At 42.1% G+C, this 14,473-nt stretch overlaps 1 protein-coding gene across 10 annotated transcripts in view; it reads right to left on the reverse strand.

Annotated features, from left to right (window-relative positions):
* LOC134349428 (F-box/WD repeat-containing protein 11) overlaps positions 1-14,473 on the reverse strand; it is a 304,136-nt gene that overhangs the window by 51,561 nt on the left and 238,102 nt on the right. For all 10 annotated transcript variants that reach the window (XM_063053711.1, XM_063053710.1, XM_063053717.1 and 7 more), the window contains one exon: positions 3,740-3,929. In XM_063053711.1, the coding sequence (XP_062909781.1) occupies positions 3,768-3,929 (162 nt within the window). In that variant the 3' untranslated portion in view covers positions 3,740-3,767. The remainder of the gene's footprint in view (positions 1-3,739; positions 3,930-14,473) is intronic.

Below are 14,473 nucleotides of genomic sequence, written 5' to 3' on the forward strand. Positions count from 1 at the left end.
CTGCATTCTGGATGTAACCACCTGCTCAAAAGTTGTATCTATCAAATCTATCAGTAAAGATTCTAAGAGCTATATGATATGCTCCTGTTTTAAGAGTAAACCCATCAGTGCAAATTTGTAGATAAAGACAAGATAGGTTACATTTTGAAAAAACAGACTGGAACACGTTTGGGGATGTAGCTACCAACACCCATCTGATTAAAATCGATCAATATGTGAGGACTGTGACTGGTTACATGGAGAAGTGCATTGAGAATCGTCACTGTTATTAAACCCACCTATGTGAGGACAAACCGAACCCATGGCTGATATTTTGGGATGCTGCCTTCAGGTCGGGACAGCAAGAGCTGTCATGAGAAAGTACATCGGGAAGGCAAAACAGGATTATTCACAGAGAAGATACAGCCATTTCCGTAACACCAGAGACATGAGGTGCATGAGGCAGGGCAGTCAGACCATAACAACAAGTCTACCCCGCGTGTCCACAGTAGTGTTTCTCTTCCTGATAGGCTGAATTCCTTTACGCATGGTTTGATGCATGGAACAATGCGCTGGCGAGGAAGGTCCCCTCTCCCCTGAGGAGCAGGTACTCTGGCCACAGTTGATGTGAGGAAGACCATAGCCAGTGCCAACCCAAGTAAAGCAGCAGAGCCTGATAACATACCTGATCAGGTGTTGAGGGACTGTGTAGTCTAGCTTACAGAGGTTCTAACAGTCATCTTCAGTATCTCTCTGGAACAGTCCAATGGTCCCTCAGGCTTCAAGGCAGCCATCATCATCCCAGTGCCCAAGACGGCGACAGTAATCTGCCGTAATGACTACTATCCAGTGGCACTGACTTCAACAATAATAAAATCCTGTGAGAAGCTGATTCTGGGTCGCATTAAATCCCATCTTTCTCCTACATTGGACCCTTTCCAGTTCGCCTTATCATTCAAATCAGTCCACCGTTCATGCCTCTGCACTCCACTCCATCCTGCCCCAGCTAGAAAATGCTTCATATGCTCGAATGTTGTTTATTGACTTCAACTTGGCACTTTATACAATCATCCTTCAAAAGCTGGTGGATAAGCTATCCTTGCTGGGTCTCAACACCTGTCTCTGTAATTGGATCCTGGACATCTTGAGAGAAAGACCAGTCAGTCAGTGTTGGCAGAAACAGCTCTAGCTTCATCATGCTGAGCATCAGTGTTCCCCAGGGCTGCTGACGCATGATTGCATTGCTAGATCCAGTTCAAACAGAAACATCATGACACAACAGTAGTTGGCCTCATCATCCATGACCATGAGACAGCGTACAGGAGAAGAGGTAGAGTGACTGGTAGAATGGTACGAGTACAACAACTTGAGTCTCAATGTGAACAAGACCAAAGAGGTGACTATGGACTTTCAGAAGGGGCAAGATGCCCACTCCTCCCTGCTCCTCTGTGAAGGGAATTAGGAGCACCAAGTTTCCAGGAGTGCACGAAACAGCGATCTGATCTGGTTCCTCAACAATATCTCTTTGATCAAGAGAGCAGAGTGGCATTGCGACTTCCAAGGGAGATTGAGGCAATTGAGATTCTTCCCCCCACCACCTCTTCTAAGCAATTTTTTTTTTAAAAACAACACCACCTTCAAGATTGTCCTCACCACCTGTATCATCTTCTGGGACAGGAAATGAAAGACATCTGACCACAAGACCCTACAAAGGATTGCGAGGACTGCTGAGAGGATCATTGGGGTCTCTATTTCACTTATCTGAGCTCTTTGACCCGCTACCATCAGACAGGAGGTTCCGTAGCACTAGTACAAGAATTGTTAGGATGGGAAACAGCTTCTTCCCTCAGTCCATAACACTACTGAACTCCCTGATCTCATCACACATGAAGCACTATAGCGTTATACTGTTTATTTTTTAACTTGTGTCATAAATGCACCTTATTATTTGTTAATATATTACTGTTAATATTACTCTGAGTGTTATGTATACAAGTTATGTACTGTGTTGTGCACCTTGACCCAGAGGAATGCTGTTTTGTTTGACAGTTGAACAATATTAAACTGAACATGGTAAGTATAGATAGAAGTATCTCAAAGATATATTAATAAATTAAATGAAATGACAAAATTTAGGCAATGAATGAAAAATTGATAGATCAGAGTACTTTGTAAATTTTAAAAGCTCTAGAAAAAGTTAATGTTCAAAAGGAACTTAGGGAGCTACATACTTACATTACTAAAGTGTCAAAGGTCAAAATAAATCTAAAACACAAATTGTATTGCAGCCTTAATTAACTAGTCAACTAAAGTAACAAAAAGATAAGGTATTGAACTCACGTTCTAAATATACAACACTTCACTTAGACAATATCAGGAACACAGGAGCATCTAAAAATATATATTGATTTAAGCTGTTAAATCTTATGCTAAAAGAAACAAATTAGTGCTATGTTCCTTATAATTTGAGAAGTTAAGAAGATGTAGTCAACCTATTCAAGACATAAAGGGGAAGAATATATAGCAAGAAGCTATTTAAGTCTAATGGAGTGTCCATGACTAAGGGTTATAGCCTAAAGTTAGAACCAGTGCTTTTAGCACTGGTCGGAAAACACTTCTACATGCAAAGGATGGCAAACAGTTGGAACACTTCTAAAATAATGAAGGACTAGTCCTCGAGGATACAGTCTTCACTACTACATCTTTGGTTAAGCAACTATTTATTAAACTCTTTATGCGAGTTTGTTTGGTAATATTCCTGACAGGACCCTGAGACATTTAAAAATGCTAAATTTTCTTTATTGAGAGTTATTACTACATCACAACAAAATGAGAGGAGAGTAATTCAAAATTTAAAGTAAATACAGTGGGTAATTTGCTCAATCCATGAGTGTTCGCATCCACCACATACAATTTAGACTGTCCAACATTAAAAAAAACACTTTCTTCAATGATAAATAGCACACCTCAAGCAAAGATCCTTTCAGCCAGTTTCATCATTTCAAATAGAATTACTTTAATGATCTTCAATCTTATCAAAATACTGTTCAAGCCAAAAGAATTGTTTTAGAGCATGACAGGAAAATGAAATTCATTATTTCTTGTCCATTCACACGTTGAGTTTCACTAGCTAACAAACTACCTGCTTGAGAAATATGAAACTCAAAGCTTTTTATTTTTTCAGTTATAGTCCAATTTCCTGTTGGAGAGTGAAGGGTTGAATTAACCAATTTACTTAATGGAAATAATTTTAATCAAGTTACAGCAAAAAATGAATTCAACAGCATGGAATGAAGAATCTTGGCTAAAGTTGTCAAGAATATTTTGGTCTGAATATCATTTGCTTCGACAGTTAAATGTAAAAGAAGAGGTGGGAAATAGAACTAAACTTAATTTTCAAACTTGAAATTACACTTTCTCTTAAAAATATATAATTGGAACCAACCCTATTGTCAATTTCTGTGCGGTTCATGTAAAGATACAATCTGTAACAGGGCAAATTTTTTTGAAGACTGTATATAATTTACCAAGTGTTACAGATCAAAAGTAGTCATAAGGTGTGAAACAATCCGAGCCAACAGTTTAACTTGCTCCACGAGAAAAAGTAGTTTACTTGCAAGTTCATTTAGTTAAATTGCCACACGTTTTAAAAACAATGGTAAACTTACTTCTATTGGAAAAGGGGTAAAGAGTACGAGTACGAGTTGAGCAATAATTGAGAGCGAGAACCTGCAGTTTAAAAAGTGAAAACCATTGGTACCTGAGCCAGGTAGTGACCACATTTTCCATTATCTTGAGATATAGGTGTACGTCCTTGATGGAGAACGAGTTTCATTCTGGTTATTCGATGGCACGTTCAAGAAATCCCAGATCAGAATGGTGTCATCATGGGAACTACTGATAATCTGAAATTCATCAAATTGAAGTCGAAATACCCGACCAGAGTGTTCCTAGAATCAAAACAACCATGGTTCAATGGCATATTGCTACACAGAATCAAACTACAGTGTATGAGAAACCAAGGGGGGGGGGTGTCCACAAAGCACTAATCACCCAGGCCAATTCTAATGAAATACCAAGCCTCAACTTGTTAAATAATTGAAACCTTGTGATGTCACCTATGTTACACAATTTCACTGAGACACATTCCCAAGAGCACCTGTCATTGTATGAGATAAAAAACTTGGGTCTCCTAGACTTGCCTCAATTATTCCTACGCCCCGCCATTTTTCAATACCTATGCAATATTTTCTCCTCAAATATGCACTGAACTCTTCTGAAAATTTCCATCATTGAAACTGTTTCCTTAAAGGCACTGCTAATCACACCACAACTCATTACATTCCCTCAGATTCTTTTCCAAATTGCTCGAGACTTATGTCAACTGGTTAGCCGCCAGTGGAAATATTTCCTTCTATTAACTCTTTCAAAAGCTCTCAAATGTACTTTCATTGAGCTTAACAACTGCTGACAAGAGCCCACACGAAATGTTTTACTTTTGTTTTACTTCTCCCCTTCACTGGGCACTAAGAACAGAAATTGAAATAATGTGAACCGAAATCAGCAAGAGCAATGCTCTTCAGTTAGCAGGTGCAATTTGATATAATCCTTTTGATGACCTTAATGCACGTCTGATGCAGCTTTACGGGTTCCTGTACATTTCTCCAATTTGATTTGGGAGGTCATCAGGTGTCAGATGTGGGACTCCCAGCCTCCCGGACAGACACATCTGTACCAGATTCGTCGAGCATCAGCTCCTTAGGGACTACGTTAAGGAACTGGAGATGCAGCTTGATAACCTTCGTCTGGTCAGGGAGAGTGAGAAGGTAATAGAGAGGAGCTAGAGGCAGGTAGTCACACCGGGGCCTGGGGAGACAGATAAGTGGGTAACAGTCAGGAAAGGAAAGGACAAGAAGCTTGAGAGTACCCCAGTGGCTGTCCCCTTTATCAATGTACTCCTGTTTGAGTACTGTTGGGGGAGACGGCCTACCTTGGGGAAGCAACAGTGGTCGCACCTCTGCAACAGAGTCTGGCCCTGTGGCTCAGAAGGGCAGGGAAAGGAAGAGGATGGCAGCAGTGATACGGGACTCTGTGGTTAGGGGGTCAGACAGGCAATTCTGTGGACGCAGGAAAGAAACTCGGATGGTGGTTTGCCTCCCAGGTGCCAGGGTCCGGGATGTCTCTGATCGCGTCCAAGATATCCTGCAGTGGGAGGGAGAAAAGCCAGAAGTCGGGGTACATATTGGTACCAACTACATAAGTAGGAAAAGGGGAGGAGATCCTGAAAGCAGACTACAGGGAGTTAGGAAGCAAGACCTCAAAGGTAGCAATCTCAGGATTATTAGCTGTGCCACGTGACAGTGAGTATAGGAATAGAATGAGATGGAGGATAAATGCGTGGCTGAGGGATTGGAGCAGGAGGCAAGAATTCAGATTTCTGGATCATTGGGGCCTCTGCTGGGGTAGGTGTGACCTGTACAAAACGGACGGTTACACTTGAATCTGAGGGGGATCAATATCCTGGCGGGGAGGTTTGCAAAGACTATTGAGGACAGTTTAAACTAGAATTGCTGGTGGGTGGGAACTGAACTGAAGTGACGGACGAAAGGGAGGTTGGCTCACAAATAGAGAAAGCTTAGAGAGGATAGGCAGGTGATAGAAAAGGGACGCATTCAGACCGATGGTTTGAGAGGTGTCTATTTTAATGCGAGGAGTATTATGAATAAAGCAGATGAGCTTAGAGCATGGATCAGCACTTGGAGCTATGATGTTGTGGCCATTACAGAGGTATGGATGGTGCAGGGGCAGGAATGGCTACTTCCAAGAGCCAGGCTTTAGATATTTCAGAAAGGACCGGGAGGAAGACAAAAGAGGTGGGGGTGTGGCCCTGTTGATCAGAGATAGTGTCATGGCTGCAGAAAAGGAGGAAGCCATGGATGGTTTGTCTACGGAGTCTCTGTGAGTGGAAGTTAGGAATAGGAAGGAGTCAATAACTCTATTGGGTGTTTTTTATAGACCACCCAATAGTAACAGGGACATCGAGGAGCAGATAGGAAGACAGATTCTGCGAAGGAGTAATAATAACAGGGTTGTTGTGGTGGGAGATTAAAATTTCCCAAATATCGATTGTCATCTCCTTAGTGTGAGGGGTTTAGATGGGGTGGAGTTTGTTAAGTGTGTTCAGGAAGGTTTCTTGACACAATGTGTAGATAAGCCTACAGGAGGAGAGGTTGTACTTTATTTGGGGCCTCTGCTGGGGTAGGTGTGACCTGTACAAATTTTTAGGATTGGACAGGCTAGATGCAGGAAGATTGTTCCCGATGTTGGGGAAGTCCAGAACGAGGGGCCACAGTTTGAGGATAAAGGGGAAGCCTTTTAGGACCGAGATTAGGAAAAACTTCTTCACACAGAGAGTGGTGAATCTGTGGAATTCTCTGCCACAGGAAACTGTTGAGGCCAGTTCATTGGCTATATTTAAGAGGGAGTTAGATATGGCCCTTGTGGCTACAGGGATCGGGGGTATGGAGGGAAGGCTGGGGTGGGGTTCTGAGTTGGATGATCAGCCATGATCATAATAAATGGCGGTGCAGGCTCGAAGGGCTGAATGGCCTACTCCTGCACATATTTTCTATGTTTCTATGTTTCTATCTGGTATTGGAAAATGAACCTGGTCAAGTGTCAGATCTCTCAGTGGGAGAGCATTTTGGAGATAGTGATCATAATTCTATCTCCTTTACCATAGCATTGGAGAGGAATAGGAAAGCGTGTAATTGGAGTAAGGGGAAATATGAGGCTATCAGGCAGGAACTTGAAAGCACAAATTGGAAACAGATGTTCTCAGGGAAACGTACAGAAGAAATGTGGCAAATGTTCAGGGGTTATTTGCGTGGGGTCCTGCGTAGATATGTTTCAATGAGACAGGGAAAGGATGGTAGGGTACAGGAATCGTGGTGTACAAAGGCTGTTGTAAATCTAGTCAAGAAGAAAAGTAAAGCTTACGATAGGTCCAAAAAACTAGGGAATGATTGAGATCTAGAAGATTATAAGGCTAGCAGGGAAGGAGCTTAAGAATGAAATTAGGAGAGCCAGAAGAGACCAGGAGAAGGCCTTGGCGGACAGGATTATGAAAAAAACCCCGGCATTCTACAAGTATATGAAGAGCAAGAGGATAAGACGTAAGAGAACAGGGCCAATCAAGTGTGACTGTGTGTATGGAACCAGAGGAGATGGCAGAGGTGCATAATGAATACTTTGCTTCAGTATTTACTATGGCAAAGGATCTTGACGAATGTACGGATGACTTGCAGCAGACTGAAAAGCTTGAGCATGTAGACATTAAGGAAGACGATGTGCTGGAGCTTTTGGAAAACATCAAGTTGGATAAGTCACCTGGACCGGACGGGATATACGCCAGGCTACAGTGGAAAGCGAGGGAGGAGATCATTGAGACTCTGGTGATGATCTTTGCATCATCAATGAGGATAGGAGAGGTCCCGGAGGATTGGAGGGTTGCGGATATTGTTCCCTTATTCAAGAAAGGGAGTAGGGATAGCCCAGGAAATTATAGACCAGTGAGTCTTACTTCAGCGGTTGGTAAGTTGATGGAGAAGATCCTGAGAGGCAGGAGTTATGAACATTTGGAGAGGCATATGATTAGGAATCATCAGCAAGGCTTTGTCAAAGGCAGGATGTGCCTTACGAGCCGGATTGAATTTTTTGAGCATGTGACTAAACACATCGATGAAGGTTGAGCCGTAGATGTAGTGTATATGGATTTTAGCAAGGCATTTGATAAGGTACCCCATGCAAGGCTTATTGAGAAAGTAAGGAGGCATGGGATCGAAGGGGGCATTGCTTTGTGGCTTGCCCACAGAAGGCAAGAGTGGTTGTAGACGGATAATATTCTGCATGGAGGCCGGTGACCAGTGATGTGCCTCTTCTGGGACCCTTGCTCTTTATATTTTTATAAATGACCTGGATGAGGAAGTGGAGGGATGGGTTAGTAAATTTGCTGATGACGCAAAGGTTGGAGGTGTTGTGGATAGTGTGGAGGGCTGTCAGAGGTTGCAGCAGGACATTGATAGGATGCAAAACTGGGCTGAGAAGTGGCAGATGGAATTCAACCCAGATAAGTGTGAGGTGGTTCATTTTGGTCAGTCAAATATGATGGCAGAATATAGTATTAATGGCAAGACTCTTGGCAGTGAGAGGATCAGAGGGATCTTGGGGTCCGAATCTGTAGGACACTCAAAGCTGCTACATAGGTTGACTCTGTGGTTAAGAAGGCATACGATGCATTGGTCTTCATCAATTGTGGGTCTGAGTTTAAGAGCCAGGAGGTAATGTCGCAGCTATATAGGACCCTGGTCAGTCGCCACTTGGGAGTACTGCGCTCAATTCTGGTCGCCTCACCACATGAAGGATGTGGAAACCATAGAAAGGGTGCAGGGGAGATTTACAAGAATGTTGCCTGGATTGGGGAGCATGCCTTATGAGAATAGGTTGAGTGAACTCGGCCTTTTCTCCTTGGAGCGACGGAGGTTGAGAGGTGACCTGATAGAGGTGTACAAGATAATAAGAGGCATTGATCATGTGGATAATCAGAGGCTTTTTCCCAGGGCTGAAGTGGCTAGCACGAGAGGGCACAGTTTTAAGGTGCTTGGAAGTAGGTACAGAGAAGATGTTAGGGGTAAGTTTTTTTTTTACACAGTGTGGTGAGTGCATGGAATGGGCTGCCGGCAGCGGTGTTGGAGGTGGAACCGGTAGGGTCTTTGAAGAGACTCCTGGATGGATACATAGAGCTTAGAAAAATAGGGGGCTACGGGTAAGCCGAGGTAGGACATGTTCGGCACAGCTTTATGGGCCGAAGGGCCTGTATTGTGCTGTAGGTTTTTCTAAGTTTCTGATAGGTCAATATATTTAAGTTGGGAGGATAATAGACAATGACCCCCTTAGACAAAGTTGCATAGAAGGGATGACTTGTGAAATGTTCATGCTGATGACTTCTTCTTGGTGCAGATTATCAAGATGTGTTCACAGTAACTTGTTTTGGCATTAATAGCAAGTTCCAATAGCTTGTGAAGTGCTTTTTTGATGAGTAATAAACTAGTCAGGCTCTGCAATTAAAGTCATTGTTTTCGAGCCAGCAACTATAAAGTACTCGGATGACTCCAAACCCTAGAGCAAACTCTAACCTGTCAGCATGGCTATAATATTGCATTACATTAATATTGCAAGTGACATCAAATCTAAATTTTAAAAGCAAAATTGCTTCATAAGGTTTTAGTCTAAAATTCTGTGCTTCTTGTTTTACAAGCATATCGTGATAGTGCTTGGTGAGTGAAAGTATTGGAGAAAAACACGGTGTGCTGGCAAACTTCGGCATTGCATTTTAGAACTTGAGTTTCGCCAAAAGTGAAAGAAAGGAAACTACCTATGTTTTGCCTAAGGGCTCTATGTGAAATATGTTGGCAAAGTAATATGTCATATGCAAAGTGCTTTGTTCAAAATAACAAATTCACTGTTAATTTAAATAAGCCGACAGTCATCTAAACTAGAAAATGGTCAAACATATAACCATTTAACAATTACAGCACGGAAACAGGCTATCTTGGCCCTTCTAGTCCGTGCTGAACTCTTACTCTCACCTAGTCCCTCTGCCCTGCACTCAGCCCATAACTCTCCATTCCTTTCCTGTCCATATAGCTGTCCAGTTTTACTCTAAATGGCAATATCAAACCTACCTCTACCACTTCTACTGGAAGCTCGTTCCACACAGCTACCACTCTCTGAGTAAAGAAGTTCCTCCTCGTGTTACCACTAAACTTTTGCCCCCAAACTCTCAACTCATGTCCTCTTGTTTGAATCTCCCGCACTCTCAATGGAAAAAGCCTATCTACGTCAACTCCATCTATCCCCCTAATAATTTTAAATACCTCTATCAAGTCCCCCCTCAACCTTCAACACTCCAAAGAATAAAGACCAAACTTGTTCAACCTTTCTCTGTAGCTTAGGTGCTGAAACCCAGGTAACATTCTAGTAAATCTTCTCTGTACTCTCTCTATTTTGTTGACATCTTTCCTACAATTCGGTGACCAGAATTATACACAATACTCCAAATCTGCCCTTACCAATGCCTTATACAATTTTAACATTACATCCCAACTCCTATACTCAATGCTCTGATTTATAAAGGTCAGCATACCAAAAGCTTTCTTCGCCACCTTATCCGCATGAGATTCCACCTTCAGGGAACTATGCACCATTATTCCTAGATCCCTCTGTTCTACTGCATTCTTCAATGCCCTACCATTTACCATGTATGTCCTATTTTGATTCGTCCTACCAAAATGTAGCACCTCACATTTATCGGCATTAAACTCCATCTGCCATCTTTCAGCCCACTCTTCCAACTAGCTTAAATCTCTCTGCAAGCTTTGAAAGCCTACTTCATTATCCACAACGCCACCTATCTTAACTTCATCTGCATACTTACCAATCCAATTTACCATCCCATCATCCAGATCATTAATGTACATGACAAACAACATTGGACCCAGTACAGATCCCTGAGGCATACCACTAGTCACCAGCCTCCAACCTGACAAACAGTTATCCACCACTACTCTCTGGCGTCTCCCATCCAGCCACTGTTGAATCCATTTTACTATTTCAGTATTAATACCTAACGATTGAACCTTCCTAACTAACCTTCCGTGTGGAACCTTGTCAAAGGCCTTACTGAAGTCCATATAGACAACATACACTGCTTTACCCTCGTCAACTTTCCTCGTAACCTCTTCAAAAAATTCAATAAGATTTGTCAAACATGACCTTCCACGCACAAATCTATGTTGACTGCTCCTAATCAGATCTTGTCTATCCAGATAATTATGTATACCATCTCTAAGAATACTTTCCATTAATTTACCCACCACTGACGTCAAACCTACAGGCCGATAATTGCTAGGTTTACCCTTAGAACCCTTTTTAAACAGTGGATCAACATGAGCAATATGTCAATCCTCCGGCACCATCCCCGTTTCTAATAATATTTGAAATATTTCTGTCAGAGCCCCTGTTATTTCTACACTAACTTCCCTCAAGGTCCTAGGGCCCGGAGACTTATCAACTTTTATATTCCTTAAAAGCGCCAGTACTTCCTCTTCTTTAATCATCATAGTTTCCATAACTTCCCTACCTGTTTCCCTTACCATACACAATTCAATATCCTTCTCCTTCGTGAATACCGAAGAAAAGAAATTGTTCAAAATCTCCCCCATCTGTTTTGGCTCCACACATAGCTGTCCAATCTGATTCTCTAAGGGACCAATTTCATCCCTCACTATCCTTTTGCTATTAATATAACTGTAGAAACCCTTTGGATTTATTTTCACCTTACTTGCCAAAGCAACCTCGTATTTTCTTTCAGCTTTTCTAATTTCTTTCTTAAGATTCTTTTTACATTCTTTATATTCCTCGAGCACCTCATTTACTCCATTGTAGATATCTCTCTTTTTCCGAACCAAGTTTCCTATATCCCCTGAAAACCATGGCTCTCTCAAACTTTTAACCTTTCCTTTCAATCTAACAGGAACATAAAGATTCTGTACCTTCAAAATTTCACCTTTAAATGACCTCCATTTCTCTATTACATCCTTTCCATAAAACAAATTGTCCCAATCTCCTTCTAAATCCTTTCGCATCTCCTTAAAGTTAGCCTTTCTCCAATCAAAACTCTCAACCCTGGGTCCAGACATATCCTTCTCCATAATTATACTGAAACTAATGGCATTGAGATCACTGAACGCGAAGTGCTCCCCAACACAAACCTCCGTCACCTGACCTATCTCATTCCCCAGCAGGAGATCCAACACTGCCCCTTTTCTAGTTGGTACCTCTATGTATTGCTGCATAAAACTATCCTGCACACATTTTACAAACTCCAAACCATCCAGCCCTTTTACAGTATGGGCTTCCCAGTCTATGTGTGAGGAATGACAGAGCAAGGGGGCATTCGAAGGCTGGGACAGAGATGTGTTGCAGCAGAGAAATGGTTTTAATATGCCACCTGCTTAGTAAACCAGATTTTATTGACAAAATGCAAATCCAGGTGCTATTTTTTTCATTCCTCAGTTAAATAGACTAGGAAGGGCCCACCCTCTATCAAATTAGTGAGTTTCAGCAAATATCTTCGAGTTTTGGTCAGCAACCAATCTGGAGATCAGAGGAGGGATAAGAGGAGGGAATTTATAAGACCATAAGATGAAGAAGCAGTATAAGGCCATGTCTCATCAAGTCTGCTCCACCATTTCATCATGGCTCATCCAATTTTCCTCTCAGCCCCAATCTCCTGCCTTCTCCCCATATTCCTTCATACCCTGAGCAATCAAGAATCTATCAAACTCTGCCTTAAATATACATAAATATTAGGCCTCCACAGCTGCCTGTGGCAATGAATTCCACACATTCACCATTCTCTGGCTAAAGAGATTCTTTCTCATCTCGGTTCTAAAAATCGACCCTCAATTCTGAGGCTGTCTCCTCTAATCTTAGACTCTCCCACCATGGGAAACATCTTCTCCATACCCATTCTATCAAGGCTTTTCACATTCGATAGGTTTCTATGAGGTCACCCTCATTCTTCTGAATTCCAGTGAATCCAGGCCCAGAGCCATCAAACGCTCTTCATATGACAAGCCAAATCAACTTCACTCCATTCGAGTAGAAAAAGGCAGCAACTTGTAACAGTTTTTTTTTCCTGGAGCTCTAACCAGCGACCAATCGGAAATCAGAAGCTTGAGAGGAGGGAATTTCACTCAGGCTTGCAAACAGAGTAGAAAGAGGCAGCAGCTCGCAGCAGTTTTTTTGGAGCTCTGCACAGTGACCAATCAGCAATTGGGATTGATTAGCAAGAACTAATTAAAGGAAGGCAGGGGCAAGCACAGCAGCCACAGTCAGAGTGCACAGAGTTAGAGTGGTGATTCAGAGGTTTTAGCTCTTCAAGGCTTCAGTCAGAGGAGGCAAAAAAAAAAGAAAAGCTGTAGGTAGAGTATTCAGCTAGGACAGTAGAGATGTCAGGTAGGATAGTTGAATGCTCCCTCTGGTGGGATGTGGGAAGGCAAAGGGACCTCCAGTGTCGCTGACAACTACAACTGTAAGAAGTGCTTCCAGCTATAGCTTCTAACAAGCCATGTTATGATATTGTAGCCATTAGTGAGACTTGGTTGCAGGAGGTGCAGAACTGGCAGCTCAATATTCTTGGGTTCTGCTATTTTAGACGTAACAGAGTGGGAGGGATTAAAGGAGAAGGGGTGGCGTTACTAGACAGGCATTATGAACAAAACTGATAAATAAGCAAGGTATGACCACATTAATGAGGCTATATTACAGACCACGCAATAGTCCTGGTGGTGGAGAGGAACAAATTTGTAAAGAGATCACAGACATTTGCAACAAAATTGTCATAGTAGGTGATTCTAATTTTCCACATATTGACTGGGAATCCCATACTGTAAAAGGGACTAGATGGGATAGAGTTTGTCAAATGCGTTCAGCAAAGTTTCCTTCATTGTAGTACTTCGAAATTCCAATAAGAACAACAGGTGACTGCTATTAGGGAATGAGACAGAAGTTTGTACAGTGCATCTAGTGACCACAATGCCATTACTTTCAAAGTAAATATGCAAAAAGATAGGTTTGGTCCATGGGTTCAGATTCTAAATTGGAGTAAGGCCAATTTTGAAGGTATCAGAAATTATATGGAAAGAGTGGACTGGGACAGACAAAGGTTTACTTGGTAAGTGTGGGAGGCCTTCAAAGGGGAAATATTGAGAGTACAAAGATTGTATCTGCCTATCAGAATAAAAGGTGAAGATAACAAGTGGGCAAACCACGCTGAAAAAAGATACTTTTTAAGCAGGGTGGTGATCAAGATTTAAAAGGCAAAACTTTGCGGCAGTTTTTTCTGATTTGAGGAGCGACCAATCAGCAAGCTGCAGTGAGTAAAAAGAGCTACCTTTCAGTCAGGTACGTTTTCAAAATTTAAAAAGCAGAGCTTCAAGCCAGTTTTCTCTGAGTTGGACAATCCACACCAGGGCTGTATGAAAAAGCTACTTCTTAAACCAGGGCGGCGATCAAGATTTTGAAGGCAGAGTTTCACTGCATTTTTTCTGATTTGAGGAGCAACCAATCAGCAAGAGGGATTTATTAGATAGGGCCAATAAGAATAATTCAAATGTAAACGGAGTAACCATTCTTTTTTGAGTGTGTCAGTCTTTAGAGTGGCTTTGGCTCATTGGTCTTACACAAGGTCAGGCTTAGGTGAGGTAGACTGTCTCGTAAATTACTCTCTCTCCCTGTTGTTATTTGTTCATTCCTCATCTATTAGCACACTAGTATAGTCAGAATGGCTCCAAGCAAGTGCTTTGTACTGTGTGTGGGATTTAGGAAGTCTCGGAGACGCCCAGTCTCCCAAACACATCTGCACCAGGTG

This window comes from Mobula hypostoma, chromosome 7 (genome assembly GCF_963921235.1).
Source record: "Mobula hypostoma chromosome 7, sMobHyp1.1, whole genome shotgun sequence".
Taxonomy (NCBI): domain Eukaryota; kingdom Metazoa; phylum Chordata; class Chondrichthyes; order Myliobatiformes; family Myliobatidae; genus Mobula; species Mobula hypostoma.